The sequence below is a fragment of the Hippoglossus stenolepis genome, chromosome 12, assembly GCF_022539355.2.
Source record: "Hippoglossus stenolepis isolate QCI-W04-F060 chromosome 12, HSTE1.2, whole genome shotgun sequence".
In the NCBI taxonomy this organism is placed as follows: Eukaryota; Metazoa; Chordata; class Actinopteri; order Pleuronectiformes; family Pleuronectidae; genus Hippoglossus; species Hippoglossus stenolepis.
In genome coordinates, this window is record NC_061494.1 from 8,477,094 (window position 1) to 8,495,484 (window position 18,391).

General features: G+C 45.6%; 1 protein-coding gene across 1 annotated transcript; it reads left to right on the forward strand.

The window, feature by feature from the left end:
- The first annotated feature begins 2,655 nt into the window (after positions 1-2,655).
- irf2bp2a (interferon regulatory factor 2 binding protein 2a) lies at positions 2,656-5,269 on the forward strand. The gene is made up of 2 exons (XM_035172043.2): positions 2,656-3,834; positions 4,149-5,269. Exons 1-2 carry the CDS (start codon positions 3,000-3,002, stop codon positions 4,865-4,867), a joined length of 1,554 nt encoding a protein of 517 aa, XP_035027934.1. The 5' UTR covers positions 2,656-2,999; the 3' UTR covers positions 4,868-5,269.
- The last annotated feature ends 13,122 nt before the right edge of the window (positions 5,270-18,391 follow it).

Here is an 18,391-nt window from a genome sequence, read left to right on the forward strand (position 1 = left end):
TGATTATCTGCTTCGGCACAAAACTTTAGAGAGAATTTGCAATGGTTCGCCTCCATGAATAAAAGATGGCCGATATAATATTTAACAGGCTCAGAAAAGCAACAGAACAAAAATAACGTCATCTCATCAGGCCTGTGATGCTGTCACATGCTGGGTATTCCCCTGACCGTCACCTTCCTCTTGCTCTTTATTTAGCTTCTTCATGTCTCAATTTACATACCCCTCGGAAAGAGAAAAAAGAAGCAGCGTTATACAGCTACTCCATCTGGTTTAATGGGCAGACTGAGATGAGATGGCTGTCAGCCGGGTCACACTGCTGTGATTTTACTGTATACATGGGTCATATTGCCAATCCGAGCCATCTGTGCACGTCTGGCTCCGTCTCAGACCTTTGTCGCCTCTGTTCGGATCAACTCTGCCTTCGCTTTGAAGCCTGCAGCGTTTTTGTTAAATCAATGGATCTTCCTATTATAGAATCAGGTCATTTGGGATTTAATTGAATCCCAGCATGCCTCCGTCTTGCATAATAGTGTGTAGCTATTTGCTTGCACAAACATCGACTGAGTGGAAAGCGAGAGATCAAAGCGTAAGGCAACTGTTTCCCACCAATCTTGAGGAAGGTCTTTATTTTACCCCCTTGCTACAGTCATTTCCTAACTGTGTCATAGAGCCCCGACAACACTTCCCTGTGTTGTTCGCCCAGCGAGGACTGAGGCTGAGAGAGAGGGCTAATGGGAAACGGCGTGTTAGTACAGTAGTTTACAGTGAGGGCTCCAAAAACCTCATGACGTCTGTGAATGTTCTACAGGGAATAGGCTATTATTGTGCTGCATTGTTAGGCGTGCTCATTCCTGTGCCAGCAGCTTCACAACAACAATCACGTAAAAGCATATGGCGGGTGCACTGCAATAATGTGTGCTCGGTGGCAACAGACGAGCGACGTTACCACTTTATTTTGTTTATAAAAAAGGCTTTAAAGCGCAGCCTCGTGCCACAGCGCGCAGGATCATGGCTGCGGGCGGCGAGCCAAGTGGCCTGATGTCCCTCAGATGGGTGAGGCGGATGAGGGTACGTGACTAAACATCGCGCTTCCTCTTTCCAACGTCACATGGACTTGCACAAACATATCCTGCTTTGTGTCTGCAGGTTTCAGACGCATTGCCTCACCCAAAGCCCGGGGCAAAGCTGCAACGAGTTGGAATGAGACCAGATGAGACGGAGGAATCTGAACTACTGGGGCACTCCTCCACTTCAAACCTCCACTTCAGGGGATTTTGGCTGGGTTTTTGGTATATGACCTGTTTCTAGTAAGAAAAGTTCCCCCCTCCCATCATGTAAAACAGACAACAATGAGAGAGCAGCCATTAATCTGACTTCACCTCTCACACTCATACTTTCTTTTGTTTGTTTTTCCTTTTTGTGCTGTTTGATTTTGAACTCACTGAGTGAGTCTGGGCGGCTGATTCATTGCGGTGTAATTCAATTCAGCGGTGGCAGATGTGGATGACTGACTGCTCAGCGCACTAGAGTAAAATGTGGGCAGAGCTACATTCATGCTGTAGCCCCGATCGATTCAAGTTTACAACACGTTGGCTGGAAATCCCCACCTCATGACAGCACTTCCTGGTTACTGGCTAATGGAGGCGCCTTTTTGCTTCCTTTCTTCTTTTTTTCTCTCATTATAATACTGCAGGGGAAATATTATCTAACCGGTGCTAAAAAAGTGGTCAGTGAATGTTGACTTCATGCTGGTCGGCTGACACAAAAAACTGAGCAGCAGAGAGGGAAAAAAACAGGCAGTAAAAAATCCCTCTATTAATGCTAAAATATTTTCCCATATAAATTTTTATGCTGCCCTTCGAAATAAAGTGCAGCACAACAGTTTTCGAGTCATTTCGACAGATTACAGTAGCCTGGTTGTTTTTGCTGTAGGGTCGAGCCACCTCATGCATTGCACAGCAGTGGTAGCAGCAGCAGCAGGAGCAGCTCATGGCGGCGAGGAGCTGTGTGCATAGAGAAAAACAAGCTGCAGCAGCAGAAGCGAGTATTTCAGCCTGAACCGGATAATGCTGGGAATTTAGGACAAAGCAAGTGGAGGAGCCAGAGACATTGTGTTAGCCGCATTATCAGCTGTTTTTCATTTTTCTCTTCAAATACATAAATGTCTTATGCGGTTATTGACAAACCTGGATATATATGGTAATAATAGCAGCAGTAATTTAATCTTTGTTGTAATAATAGCTGTGTTATTCGAGGTCAAAGTGATCAAATTAAAATGAATCAATAAATTAAAATAAAAGATATTACAATTTTTTTGTTCAAATAAAAAATTCTCATGTTGGTATTGATGGACCCAGAAATATCTGATAATAATATTACTAGTAATATTATTAACAATAATGATATCAATGATAATAAGAACAACAACAACAACAACAACACTACTAGTGTGAGCTGTTGTTCAAGTGACATTAAAATGAATTGATAAATAGAATAAAATAAATAGAAAGCAGTGAGTGACAGAGGATGCAGTAAACCGGAGAGAGGGAGAGAGGGAGAGAGGGAGAGGGAGAGAGGGAGAGAGAGAGAGAGAGAGAGAGAGAGAGAAGGGTGAGGAGGGGTGAGGATGGGTGAGGGGGGGGAGTCTGTCGAAGAAATCAAGTCAATAGAAACTGAAGTGGAAGCAGGCGTTTAGAGCTCCGTGCTGACGTCACTGCTCCACATTGAGCCAGTAGTAGAGAGTCAGTGGAGATAGATCGAGCAGCGCTGTAGTAAAGTACACACTGACAGGAACTCTCTATAACTTACACGTTGTTGCTCCATAACTCGGGACAGGACCACTTTACACCTTTTATTTTTCTTCTCTTTCTCTTCCGCCAACGGACCGTGCTCTTTCTTCGCCTTTTTCTTCAACGGGAGCCCGGAGGAGAAAAGCAGCAGCAGGAAGACACGACTATTTCGGGGTTTTTCTTCTCGGGGGGTCGACGTCGACGAGCGCTATGTCGTCCGCGGCGGTCGCTGCTTCTTCCAGGAGGCAGTCGTGTTATTTATGCGACCTGCCCCGCATGCCGTGGGCCATGATCTGGGATTTTACCGAGCCCGTGTGCAGGGGATGTGTCAACTACGAGGGAGCGGACCGCATTGAGTTTGTCATCGAGACGGCCCGGCAGCTCAAGCGGGCGCACGGGTTCCAGGAGGGCAGGTCTCCCGGGCCGGGGAAGTCGCAGCTCTCCGGGAAGGAGATCCAGGCGATCAACCATGCCGCGGCGGGAGAACCTGTCTCCCGGCCGCCGCAGCCGCTGGACCGCTACCCGCTCTCCTCCGACCGCCCGCCCAGGCTGGGTCCTGAGTATCAGTCTGGCCGGCAGGCGAACGGCATCCCCGTCCCCAATGGATTTCCTAAGCCCGACGAGCCGCCGGAGCTGAACCGCCAGAGCCCCAACCCGCGCAGGAATAGTGCCGTGCCCCCGAATCTAGTGCCTTTGGTTAACGGGAACATGCCCCAGGTGCACGCCGTCAACGGTAGACCGGGCCAGATGGGGCTTCCCTCGGCGCTGACGGGCGGTAGTCCCGCCGACATGGGCAAGAGACCCGCTTCGGTCTCCAGCACCGAGCACGACAGAGAGGTGAAGGATAAGCACAGACCCGACAGCCTCACGCCGGAGATCTCCGAGAGCCACAAAAACAGGGCAGACGCGGAGTGGATGGGGAAAGGCAAGACGGTGAGAGACCTGATGGCTCTGCACACTTTCGACAACAGGTTCAAGAAAGACCATGCGGCCCTGCAACAAAGGGTTATGAACTACGAGTCCAGCGCCACCGCTTCCAAATCAGGTGAGCACCCAGTAGTGTTAAAATTCAACAATATTCTGTGCTCCCTTCATTTTCATCTCCTATTCATTAACCCGTTGGAGCTCAGGAGTGGGGCAATAACGGACGGATGATAAATATAGTTTCACCTCAATGAAGTTAAAGTTGCATAAATGGCATTTCCACTCATTCCTGTGCTTGTTGTTATTATTGCTCTGTAGCCTGTGGTGCAGCAGAGAGCAGCAAAAATGCTTGTCTCCCCCCCCCCCAGTGTAATTGTTGATCCCTGTCTGAGCTCTGCAACTCAACGGTTGTGTTTAACCCTTTCCCACCTCCAGACAGAGGAAAACATCCCCGCAGCATGAAGAGAAAAGCGTCGCCTGAACCAGAGGGAGAGGGGACAGCCGCCAAGCTCAACGGAGAAGGACAGCAGTGGTTACCAGCGCCCAATGACAGCCTGAAAATGCCTCCAGTTCCCCCGCCAAGCTTCACCTCCCCCCCTTCCACAATATCCCCCCACTCCCGCACCACCCCACCTGAGGCTGCCCAGAACGGCCAGTCCCCCATGGCGGCTCTCATCATGGCGGCAGACAATGCAGGTGGGAACAGCTCCCCCAAGGACTCCAACCAGGTCCACTCCACCACCCGGAGGAACAGCAGCAGCCCCCTGTCGCCGTCCTCCATGAATCAGAGGAGGCTGGCACAGAGAGACGGGTCCGGTGCAGGCACCCCTCATGTGCCAGGCATGGACCAAGTGCACCCCCAAAGCATTCCGGACTCTTCGGTACCCGGCAGCATACCCCTCTGCTGCACGCTTTGCCACGAGCGTTTGGAGGACACACACTTTGTTCAGTGCCCGTCTGTGCCCTCGCACAAGTTCTGCTTCCCGTGCTCCAGGGAAAGCATAAAGCAGCAAGGTGCCACGGGTGAAGTGTACTGTCCAAGCGGAGAGAAATGTCCCCTGGTTGGCTCGAACGTACCCTGGGCTTTCATGCAAGGGGAAATCGCCACCATCCTCGCAGGAGATGTCAAAGTAAAAAAGGAGAGGGACCCTTGATTTTGTTTGAACACTTCTTTGGGGAGGGGAGGCAAAAAATATGAGTATAAATATATAAATATCACATACATACCATTCAAACAAACTAACGGACTTGTACATATTGGACCCAAGGGAAGAGTATACTTCGTAAACATGGTTGTATAATTTTTGATTTTTGAATACATTGTGTTTCTATATTTTTGAAGATAAAGGTATGTACTCATTATAATGGACTACGTTCCTCTTTGTTGATGTTTAACAAAACTCTTGATGTACTTCTAGGTCTGGTGGCAGTTCCTGTTTAACGTAGAATGTGACTAATGCTACTCTACGAGCACTTGGCAAAACTGAAATGCTTTTAGCTGTACTTGTATGCACTTGTTTAAAAATTGCCAAATACAATTTCTGATCTTGTATGAACATATTGTCTGGGCTTGCTTCATTTGAGTGATTAAGTTACACGGGGGCTGTAAGACGGATGATGACGATGGAGCTCTCCGCTCTGATACACAGGCTTGTTGTGACGGCTCAGGAGACTTGATTTACGCTGCACAAAATAAGTAGGCTACTGTTCCATGCTGCAGGACGGCAGCTCTCCTGCGCACAAGCTCTTAGTGAGTCGTAGGAAAAAGCATGGTCGGAGGGGGAAAACGAACACGTTGCTCCAAATTTGCTCCCGCTTGTGTATTGCTGTGGCTGATTGCAGCGTTACAGAAATAGGTGCCAAGTCATGTTCAGTCAGCTGGAATCTGTTGAGTCAGTAATGTGAGAAGTGCACCTTTGTCAACATGATAACCATGTAAGTGTATCCATGTTGTGTAACCAGAAATTAGGACTTAAGCTCACATTTACCACCCTGAGGAGCATTTTCCGACATATTTTCAAGCTTGTATGCAAATTGTGTTATGACGATGTTTTGCTTTTAATTTTAGGTCAACCCACTATTTTCTACTAATCATACATTTGATTCACTAAGCTGCTGACAAATAAAAAATAGCGAATAAAATCAGCATAACAAACCATCTCAAAGTATGAATTAGCTGCATTAGCACTGCACCAACCCCCCCTTTACTTTCAGTTTGTGTTGTGCCACACAGATCCACTATTGCTGATAACACAACATTCTCCCACATGCAAAGAACTGATTTCGGCCTCAGTATGCAGCGTGCGTGCCTTCAGACCAAACAATAACGCTGTTGCTGCCTTGAATACCAACCTGGCAGTGTATCTCTTCAGATGCAAATTTAATTGTTGCAGATTCATGGCGGCGCGGCCATAAAAAACGCAATAATGGCCGGTAGGCAGCCAGACTCACCTCTGCGAGCAGTGAGCGGCTTATGGTGTCGTTAAATGACAAATTGCAGTTACTGTGTCTGCGAAAAGAAGCAATCTTGAGAGCTCTCCCTCCCCGGTAGCTGACACTGCACCAAGCGCAGGATAATATCTAGCAAAGAGGGGGGGGGCATGGTGTAGCAGGCAGTTGCGTAATTATTTGAGGCATAATCTGCTTCCTGCTCGTGTTTTATCAAGCTGTCACAGCAGCCCCCAAAATTCAAGATTGTTTTTCTGTGGTTGAAGGCCCACAGGCGGATCTGATGTTTGTCCTTCCGAGTCTGTTCCTCAACTCATTGACCTCACTGCACTAACGGATGTGTTTTTTAACTGTATTTTGGTTGAGTCTGAACAGGGATTACCCGCTTTTGCGCTCTTTGCACCTCACTGTTCAGCCAACTCGGGGGGCCATGGATCTTTATTCTTCCCTAATTGGGAAGAATAAAATGGAGTTGTGGACAGAATTAGCTCTCGGCAAAAAAAAACATTCTGAGCAAATAACATCTTTTCTATTGCGATTTGAGACACGGCAGCTTCTGACCGACCAAAACCTGTTTCTCATGAGTGCACATTTTGAAGGCAGCTGTTTGTTTATGGTCGTTTTCCGCTCTCTGAAAAGTTTTCTTATCAGTTGGACTTTAAAACCAGAAACGTAGCCCAGTTTGATAAAGGGTAACACTTTACTGTGCTCATCTGCAACACACCCACTCCATGTTCCAGCTTACATGCTGTTCTCAGAGATTTTCTTTTATTAGTCTGCACGTTGACCTACTTGTTCCTCATGACAATGTGCTGGGAGCCAAAAACTGAAATTGCCACATCTGAAAATATAAGAGACAAGAGCCAGCTTTCCGTAACCTGGCATTAAGTATGATGCACTTAGACGCAAAAGAACATCCCTCCCTCCCTCTCCTTGCTAAAAAATTATCACAGCACAGCCAATACCTGTTTGTTCAGTGCTGACTAAAATAGCCTGCACCGTATCTAATACAGTGATAATGTGTCCCTGGAAGTGGCTCTGTCATAACACAGGGCTCTGGCGTTGCGTAGTTACCGGTGAAAATCGGAGCACAGCAGATGCTGCGATGCAGCCTGTCGATTCATATGCAGGAGGGAACATTATGGGGAGATTTCAGTAAACAACCAGCATGTGAAGAAAAGGTCACACAGAGTTGATGGCATCATGTTCTGCTTTAATGTTTCTTATTATAACATATATATATTTATATAACTAACTGAAAGATCTTCTATTTTTATGCAAGTGTCATTTGTGGTTAATGACTCACAGGCGATCATTTTGTTTACTCATGAGAACCTTCAGGGATAAACTCTGGCTTATGAGACAAACAGTGCTAACCCTAACCTTAAGTTACACGTGGAACTATTTAACCTCGTACGACGTATCGTCTGAGTCTGAGCCAGGTGAAGTCCAGGTGAAGCTGATATCACTTTAGGCAAACATTAATTTATATTCCTTGTCCTTCCGCTGCTTTATGACAGTGTGTCATTTGGATTAAATCCTGCTGCGGCTATGAAGTACCTCTCTGGCCCGCACATTCTTTATCTGGCGGTTGCAACACATTACCTAATCAATGGTCATAAAATCCCTCATTGACTGCTTGATTGATTTACTTGACACGTCCTGTTAATCAAGCTAAGTGAAAGGCAATAACAGACAGGTGAAGAAGAAGAAAGTCTGTGGCCTTTTTGTTTCTCCCTTTAATGAGTAACTCAACTGTGGGCTGGTATGCAGTGTGACACAGAGATGTTGATGTGATAGTAAAGCCATAACTCAGTTGGTCAGAGTTCATATTTGCTGTCCTTGGAGCATGAGGTACACGTCTTTCCAGCTCCTGCCTGCTACTAAACGTGCATTTGTTGTTTCTGGTTTGGCTTCTCTGCCTTAATATAGATAATATGAGGAAATGATAAAGATGTTGCTGTTTATAAATGATAAGAGCATTTATATTCATTCATTTCACCAGCGAGAGCAGCGTAACACTAATGCTGACAACATCTACATTGAAGAGCAATGTAAATCCTTCTCCCCAGGCATTTATTTTACATGAAAATCTTGAATATGGTTTCGTGGGTGGGTGGAGGGAAGGCCTGTGTGGAGCGCTCGGTGTAGCCAGCTGTTTCACTAATGAATCTATGTTTAGCACAATAAATCAAAAGGCATGCTCGTGCTGCTGTAATCCCCTGAAAGCGAGCAGAGACAGGGACGCGCCAAAAGGAGAATCTGGTCCACATTTCTCCGCTCCCAGTATAACTGATCCGCTCGGTTAATTTTAGACCTGTCAGGGAAAACAAGGTCACAGCAAATGTTGTATCGAGGACACGCTCAGATCTGCCTCTTTTTCTTTTCATCAATCAAAGTTTCCCTTTGGAGTTTGGTCCCGGGCTCCTGCGAGACTAGTAATGACGGTTTCTCCGCTCAGCGCTGGGGGAGTAGCTGGAGCTCCAACCAGCAATTAGGAGGAGCACAGCTGAATCCGCAGGATGTGAAAATTTCCCTTCTGATTCTTGGCTTGGTCCATAGAAGGAGGGGGGTTGTACATCAGACTGGTTTGGTCTGGTTATCATGAAGGCCTGCAAAGTTAGGATGATTACAATGCGGAGAGCCAAATTTGCCTTCTCTCAGACTGGCATGAGACCCAATTACTGGAAAGGGCCTGTTTTGTTGTTCAATGTGTTCAAGATCTTTTTTTGTATTTCAGAGTAGCTGGTTTCTATATAGAGCAAGGCTTTAACAGGTCACACAAACGCAATGAATTGGTATTTTTTTATTTTTTACTATGCTCTTCGGATATCTTAGTGACAGTTTTCTCCTTTTTCCATCACTTTGATCTCAATGTTTGGCACGGCACTTCTTAAAATACACCGCCATCCTGCTTTGTGAGCCTAATTTTCCATTTCTTCCTGCGATCCAAGATCTGTGTCTGCCTTATCTTTCCATCCTTCCTTTTCCCCCTGACTTGCGGTTACGCTCAACCTCTTGATATTCCCGTATTCCTCCTCTCTGTTGTGGTGTTGCTGTGAATCGAGTCTGTGAAATGGAAATGAGGACTCTCTCGCTCTCCCTCGCTCTCTGCCTCCCTCTCTTTCCAGACATCAAAACGAGGCTATGCCTCCAATGTTTTTCTCAGATCTTGGAGTGCTGCCAAATCTTATAAGTGGAGCAGAGAGGGAGAGAGAAAGAAAGAGGTGGAGGGAGAGAGTGAGCAGAATGCAGAGGAAGGAGAGGGGGCGCAGGACAAAAAGATGAAAGCAGAGGGGAGGAAAAATGAACGAGAGAAAGAGGCAATGTGAGAGATGAGGACAAAGCATGGGACTGATCCAAGAGCGTTTGGGCTTTTTTTTTCATATTATAGCCGAGCCCAACACAATCCCTTATTTTTCTGCTGAGCAACTACTCCAAGCTTCTGGCTCAGGATCAGCTGATAAGATGGCCTGCTGATACTCGGCTAAATGAAAAATAGGAGGTGAGAGAGGGGAGTGTTGTCTCCTGCAATCGAGGATATTCCGTAGATAAAAATATGGCTGTAGATTATAGTCCACTAGGGGCTCTAAATTTACTCCATTTGTGAAAATTGTAATGTAATATATAGATTCAATTGTGTTAAATCATAGTCACGAATCCCCCTTTTCCTGAACTCCTTCCAGGCATGTATTTTGGGCCTCTGGGTGGGGCATGCCAGTCACAGTAGTAAGATGCTTGTTGCCACCTCGGACATGCCGAGCTAAACTTAGATATAGCTGTCTATAGCAGCCATGCTAAAAGTAAACATGCAAGCAGGGAACGCAGCTTTGCTTGGGAAGGATTGTCACCCAGTTGCTCTGCTGTTAAAATCACAAATGAACATCCCCACACAGCGTGTATTCTGAAAAACGGCGAGCCAGACCTTTTCAAACACACTGATGCAATCACGGTAATTGTCTGTTGGCCGATGTGCTGCTAAGAAAGGTTGTCTTCCTCTCTACGGCTCGTGAATGGGCTTCTGGCGGAGCTGCCAGCTTTGTGGTGGCTGTGGTGTGTGTAGGGTGTGTGTGTGTAAAGGCATGGAAGGGTAGCAGGTGACTGTCTGTCCCCCCTGCACCCCCCAGGTGCTTGTTTAGTCAGCTGAGAGCCTGGATTCAAATGGTTGGGATGGTTCGTGAGGGCCATCTGTGCACAGCCTTTTAAGCTGAATAATGACACAAAGCCTGTGCAGAAAAACGCAGAAGGCGCCTGAAGTCACGATACGGAGGTTAAGCAGATCATTTAAAATATCATTTGGAATAATGGCCTCATACAGAGATTCACGTTTGGATAAAGAAAAGGAGGCAAAACAGCCACAGAGATATGATGCAGTAAAAATGCCTTGTGAATGCCAACTTTGCTTTACTGCTCTGCGTCTGTGAAGGGCCTGACGAGGGGACGGGCTGGTGGGCTGATGAATGGCTCGGTTTCTTGGGTGTGTCATCAAATCTTCTGTGATGTATTATGGGAGGCTCATTTCCTTCCGTCCCTTTCTGCTCTTTGCTCGCTCGCTCCTCAGTAGGGCCTCAGCCACGGACAATTATCGCCAGTTCAGGCCGGGACACTGTGCTCCGTGTGTACTTGCAACCAAATCAGCTGCCTCCACCACGACCGCACAATTAAACTCTCGCCAGCACGTTGCCAAACAACAAAGCCCCACAACAACAAAAATAAAAAAGTGTCTGAGACGACTTTCATGTGCGGCACGGATCCAGGATTCCGTCGAGATCCTCGTAGTGCTGTACATCAGCTTTCATCTCAGTGAAGGCATACAGTTGTCAGAAGATAAGAACAACCATTTAGATATGCTGTCACTTTTGTTTTTACCTGAAAATACTGTGTGTGCACCCCACTACTCCCCCCAACACACACATTCACATAAGCACATGCACAGTAATACCCATCCACACACTCGCTGTAGTTTCTTTGTATGTTACATAACTGTGAGTGGGAGCTATTTCTCCTCTGAGTGCTAATGTTGTTGTCAATCAAGGCTTTATGGCAGCCACTGCACAATCTCTGCAGAGGCAGAATAAAGCTTTTATCGCCTTTGTTCTCTCTCCCTTGCCGCTCAAAAACTATTCTATTCACCAGCTTCTTTTTTGGGGTTTTACCTCCACCTCTTGTTCCTCCCTCTCTTTGTATCTCTGTGTTTTTTTGTTTTTTGGGGGGAAATAATTTTCCTGAGAGGTGTTTATGTTGTCTCCCAGCCATGGAACATTTGAGTTGGAGTTAAGGAGCGAGAGGAGGTCAGGTTCGTGCAGAGAACAAGCAGGGACTGTGTTTGACAGGTGTGTGCTATTATTGGAGCCGGTGACTTCGAGTGTATTACACAACTCTGTTGCTCAGACAGGTTTATTTAGACCGCGAGCAGAGCTTTCAGAGTATCTGATAACTCAGGCCGAGCATGTAACAACAGGTGTCAGAGGGGGGTGGATGATGGTACGGTAAATAAGAGAAGTGTTTTTATATATCTCAAGGTTGATCACAAATTTGGAATGCCTGGAGAGAGAGCGTTCCTGAAGTTAATTCTGCAGCAGTGGCACGGAGGCGATTCCAGTTCCAACAAAAGCACACTTGTATTTAGCCATCATCGTATAAAGTATGCTAATGACAGGTTGTGCTGGATCTACTGTATACATGTCTGCTGCTCTGTAATGATATAATCACAGAGCAGAAACAGCAGCCGCTCCCCTCCCTTGTCCTCCTCGCTGGCTGGAATGTGCAGGGGGAGAAAAATGATCTAGTGTCATCCGGAGTGATGGAAGCTTCTCTGTTGAGCCAGAGGGATATGTTCAGGGGAGGGATGATGGGGAGAACAGAGGAGGAGGGAGGGCGGATATTTCTGGTTGAGTGTGAGTTTGAGTAAAACCGGGCAACGGGCCAAGCATGCCGATGGAAAGGGAAGGGAGGGTGAGAGAGAGAGAGAAAGGAAAGAGATAGAAACCCTTTTGGGCTGGCGCACCGTCAGCTTCACTAGCACACAGCTGCTTCTGGAAAATTCTGCACCCTGCCCTACTAAACCGCCAGGCATGACATGAATAACAAGAATGGCCCTAGCCGTCACCAGCGGATACTTTTTTCTTTTGACGTGGGCCCAACAGACTGGTACAAATGCCCTGGTCTTGCACATAGTGGAAAAGTCAACAATGAAGGGGACACCGGGGCACAATGTGGAAATGAAATCCTGGGTTTAGAAGGCTTTGTCTGGACAAGGACGCAGTTGACACAGACCCTGGGGGCTTTGGAAAAGGCTATGTACCTAAAATGCCAACTGATGTGTTTTGATGGGGTTACTTGTTCACCAGCCAGTCACTAATTGGAGTAAGAGCCAGCTAAAATACTTTCAGTCCACGTGGAGCTTTTTGCAAATTTCCTTTCCGAGCTGCATGTGTCATTTATGCAAAGGCAGCAGCGGCAAAACAAAACCCAGCACTTGAAAAAGCACGTACTGGCTGGAATGTGTTGCTATGTTTCTTACATGATCAGTCAACACTTGCCCCAGGTCTAAGTACAGCCTTTGCAGCAATGTGTGTGAGTGAGTGTTGCTCTGCAGATGAGATAATGCTAGCCCTTATCCATCCATGAGGTTGTTAGCCATGCACAGCCCTCCCTGGTGTTGACATTTCCCTGCCCAACCTGTCTGAACACATAGGGCCATGGAGGCTCCTCTCGGGCTGTCTGTATCCATGGCAGATAAAGAGGTGAGTCACCCGCTCATCTATCCTTCTCCGCTCCCCCTCTGCCTGGCAATACTCTTAGCCTTAACCCCCGTCATTCTCGTTTACAAGGCCTTATGTGTACATCCAGCACATGGTGGTTTGTATAAATAGCAGCGACCGCGTGGCTCGCCGCTGACACCTGACATTTCCATGCCCCAGCAAGCCGCTGATACATTTGGCGCTTGGCATGCATTCTTGTCCCGGGTTTATCCATCTGTTGATGCGGAGCCCATCCCCCCCAGCCACTACTATGTTCCTGTAACACAACACGAGGCTCGCCTTTCCCTCTATTCATCTTAACATGCGAGCACTGCATGGCACAGACTCCGCCCCTCCCTCCTCCATGTTTTTCCCCGACACTTGCTCGCTCGCCTTCCCCATCACGTCGTCTTTCTCTTGCTCCCCCAATAAACACACACACGACACAATCCACCCAAGTCATTAGTCTTCAGATTGGTGTTCAGCTGGTGTCAGAAACCCGCCAAGGTGAAGAACAAAGAAAAAAGGAAAAAATAAGAAGGGAATTGTGTGAGGCTGAAATGATAGTGTTGGCAAAAGACAGAAAGTGAGATTGTGTGTTGGCAGGGTGCTTCCTGGCTGCCAGCCAACCTCCAGCAGCACTGCAGCATGTCAATACGTCCGTTGCCAGGGAAACAGGGAGAGCACACACAGCAACACAGCCCATAGAAAACCTAATCGTCACAATTTTTTCCTTTCTTTTTTGAATATATTTAAAATGGTCAATGAAATGTTATTCCTGTACTGTCATCAGGAGGGTACGATATAAAATGAGATCCCCCTAAACCACCACCACCAGTCACTTTGAGCCAACATCCAGTCTGTTACATTTCGGTTCAACTCCGAAACACGGAGATGACGCAAACACACAATTTCTTGCTCAATGGGTCTTTTCTGGCCTTCGCTGATTCGTCAGGCTCCTATCACATGACCCCCTTCTGGGAGAAAACAAACAGCATTAACGTTGGCTACCGGTGTAGAACGCAACATGGATAATTAATAACAAGCGTAGCTGAACCTGTTGTCTTTGCTAACAGCTGCTGTGCAGTTAAATTCTGCATGTGATAATATTACAACTGCTTACATGTCTCAAAGATGAGCTGTTATTCGAACAATCTGCGGCAATTCTGCATCCTGCTCCCACCGAGACGTGCATTCCCATTGTATGTGAGCGGGTACTTGATATGCGTCTTCAGGCCTTTGTTGTGATCAGGCCCAAAGTCTTTTTACTTTGGCTCTTTGCAGTAATGGCCTTAAATGTTTCAAACACATTTGGTTATGTTAGTATCCTACTATATCTTCTGCTATGTAGGAGTTAGTTTTGGAAATATCCTGTCAGAAATGAAGCATCTGCCTCATTTTTCTATTCAAACACACGTGTGTTCTTACTGGAACAAAATATGCCCTCAATGTTGCTTTGCAGGGTGTGAATACCTGTGTCCTCACTGCACATGCTGTTATCAGGTTTGGAGATTGTGCCCTGGAGCAAACAGCTTGGCTGTGAGTTATTACTGGCAGGTCCATATCCTCCGTCAGGCATTGTGAAAGAATGACCTCAGATACATCAGGCAGCGTAGAGGCTCTGTTGCAAAGTCACTACTTGCAACATAAGTCATGTGTTTTAGTCTGTTGAGCCACCAAGTGACAAAGCAACCTCATCAGTCAGTCTCCAGATATGACCTTGATCACAGCTACCTCCTCCATCTTTGCAGATAATAATGCTATAACCATAATGTTTTTTTCTCCCATTGGATAGTGGTAAAGTTAAAAATCAATATTTCATTGTTTCTTTTGTGCCCTCATACAGTTTCATTGTGGAACTGTCTGTAATGTTCACTGTTTATAGCAGATCCTCTGTCTAAAATGACCTAAACATGAAATGAGGAGTCCATTATCTCTCAACCTGTTCTCAGCTCTAGATGTATTATAGCTTTTTAATCATATACCATGATTTACAAATAAATGAATGCATACAAAATAAATGTACCCATGTTTCTTATGGACATACATTTTAAAACGTGATTATATTTAACCCCTGGAAAGCCACTTATTCATTTACAATCTAATAACCTGGTTGTTGCCAATATTACAGTGTGGTTTTCATGTGGGGTAATATATCTGTGTAGCAGAAGGACGGCTAAAGGACAAACGTCAGCCACACCTTGCCTGGCACTCTTATCCAAGTCTGGCTCCGTCTATGCTCGTATCACCGGAGGGAAAGGGGTGTGCCAACTATAGCACCTTGGTACTTTTTAGAACTCTATCTGTGCCTGTGAGTGGACTAACAGCTGCTGCTGCAGTGTCTGAACTTGCTCGCGGATGCAGATGAAAGTGCTGATGTGTCCTGTTATTTTGGGTTTGCGTGGTGCCCCCAGGGGCCAGAGGAATTTTTGGAGGAGACCGGGGGAGATTTCAAGGGGGTGGAGTGGGGCAGTGTGCCCAGAGGGGATCTTAGCCTAGAGTTTCTCTCCCAGAATGCAATGTGACCCTCGTTGCCACATGGCGGTGTGGGAATCCTGAGGGGGCGTGTGGAATTGCTGACAGTAGCAGGCTGAGGGATGGGCACAGCCCCAAGCACAAAGATCGGTCGTGCTATCATCTCTCTGATGATTGGCGGTATCTCTGGCTGTCTTGTGTACTTGACGGGAAGGGCTGCTGATGGCACGTCATGCTTGATGAGCTTTACCCATCATTTGATCCAAGCAACACTTCAACTCGAGTTTGAAAACTCATTCTTGACAATGACAACACAAGGTAATCAACCTCAAAGTTGGTTTAGTCAGCTATTTGGAATGTAATCTTAATCAGCAGATGGAGTTTGAACTTTGAAGACTGAACTTTTTAAGTCAGCATGGAGGAACAGTAGAACCTTATACAACCTCATAATAATTCACAAGCACAGCAGTTTTATACTAGTGTTTGAATTAATATATATGGTTATTATAACTCAAACATTCAAGAGATACAAAAGACCTTAATTACCATTGTCTGCTGAGTTATTCAGAGATATGACAATAATAATATACAAGTAACAAAAATCTACAAAACAACAATTATAATATATCTAACATACAACCTACAATAACTATATTACCAGTGCTAATATGAATTAGATATGAATGGATAATATGAAAGTTGGTTAGCAAGTTAAGTTAAGTTATACCTCTCTTACACAAGAATTCACAGGTATACGAAGGTTTGCCTTTTTCTTTTCCTTGGTGTGTCATGTTAGACGTCACGAATGTACCAATAACTGAGGCGATCTCTCACCTCAATGTCTTGCCAAATTTGTGCATTCACCCGGTTGTCACTTTTCCTTTATTAGTTTTTAATGTACTTTAAATCAAATCTGTGTGTTTGAACCCTGATCTGTTATTTGTTTGTTACAACCTGAAGTAAACATGACTTCTTTTCTTCCTCTGCAGGTTACTCATCTTGTTACTCATAAAATTGTGATTTAAATAATTCTCCTCACGTTTCTCAGTGATGGATGATGTACAAAACTCTGAGGAACACAGAAATATTTCTTTCTCTCAGGCTATTGTGCAGGCAGCCCTATTATTATGACAGTCTGTCATGTTGAATTGCAATGCCGCCGATACATGCATTTTAACTCATTCTGCTCAATCTGACTTGCTCTACATCTGTTCGTGCAGCTGCTACATGCCTGAAATGTTAATGTCAAACATCATGCCACCATTAACACTCTCGGCTGGCTGTAAATGTTATCATAGATCTTTGCCCAGACATTACACACCCATTTCCATTCACCTCACACATGGTAGTAATATCGCAGCCCGTTTGGCTCCTCGTATGAGAAAAAGATGCCATGTCATTTACTTAATTACACATCCCCCACCTTGAAAACTACTTGATTTATGTGATTGCTGCTTACAGAAAAACTGTCCAGGATTCCCTGTGTCTTCTCATTCTGTGCTTCATCAGAAAAGCCTCATCCATGTAAAATATGACACTATATTAATTAAGAGGGATACTCACAGATTGCTCCATTAATCATTTTTGCTCACATTTTCATGCTTGGTCTAACATTGCAATTTGCATCTTGTTCCCCTCATAACAGAGCAAAAAAGGGCGGTGGATTTGTGCCTCATTGTCGTGTTATCCTCAAAGGAGTTTGACAGTCACCTCAGAAGGATGGAATATAACTGTGCTGACTCACTGATGTTGTTCTCCCCTCGACATCTGGGGCATCAAAGAGGCAGATATGCCGGATTTGAAAATTAAAGTCAGCATGCAGATTTCTCCTTCTATCTAAATCCCACATTCACATTATTCCCACAGCAGGCCTAGAATGTGTTGAGCAGTTTTTCATTCGATTTTTGCACACATGTTGTGCCATCCATTATATTTACTGCTAGAGCCAATCCGAGATGACATTGAGTGAGAGGTGGGGTACACCCTGGAAGTTGCCAGCGTGTTGCAAGGCCGACATACAGAGACAAACGTTTACACTCACATATGGTCAATTCAGAGTCTCCAACAAACCGGATTCCAATTTGCATGTCTTTGGGCTGAGGGAGGAAACCAGAGTAACCTGAGAATAGCCACGCAGACATGCAGAACATGCAAACTCCACACAGAAAGTCCCCAGCCAAACTGGAATTTGAACCGGAAACCTTCTTGCTGTGAGGCGACTGTTGCCCTGTGACTTATGGACTTTGATATATATATATATATAAAAGAGAATCTATGCAATTCTGTGTGAGTGTAAGTTTGTATGTGTGTGTGTCATTATGCGTAATGCACACACACCGGTACATAAAGGCTAATTTTGTCCTTCAATCGGATGACAAAGCTTATTATGATTATTATTATATTATGTGACAATATTGGTTTGATTCGTTGGAAATCTGCACCACATGACTGTGTTTAGACAAAGGCTCCAATCAGACTGCTTTGTTATTTTAGCCTCTCATGTGATCAGCACTCAACACCAAAAGAGCCTCTTTTAGAGTCCCCCTCCAGCCCCCCGCAGACCGACACAGAGAGACTGTGTTACCAGAGAAACAAAAGTCTGTGTACTGTGTCGTCACACTCTCAACTCACAGGACAAGTCTTGAAAAAAAGGGAAAGAAAAAAGTGGCCGCAAACAAACATCCTTTGTTTTCGCCAAAACAAGACAGCGTTTGTTGTTGCACTCTAGGCTGTGATGTCATCGTCATGGTTCATCCTCTCCGTGACCTCTGGCTCTGTGGTTCTCAAACAGCTTTATCACAACACACAAATGCAAACATGCGTGCATTCACCGAACATCACAAAAATAGTTCAGGGAGTTCACTCTAAATCTGGTCTTTTTCCCCCCGTGGGAAGCTGCGCTACATAGACTCTGCTTGCTGGAGCAGCACGAAACTGTATGATCTGTGCTATATTGTCTGAGCAGCATCATTATCCGAGGCAGAGGAGGAGACGAGAGACATAAAACTGATT

Excerpts from the sequence above, each read along its gene's own strand:
- irf2bp2a (XM_035172043.2), top strand. The coding sequence starts at position 3,000 with ATGTCGTCCGCGGCGGTCGCTGCTTCTTCCAGGAGGCAGTCGTGTTAT. Across the intron at positions 3,835-4,148 it reads CGCCACCGCTTCCAAATCAG|ACAGAGGAAAACATCCCCGC; the intron begins GTGAGCACCCAG and ends TCCCACCTCCAG.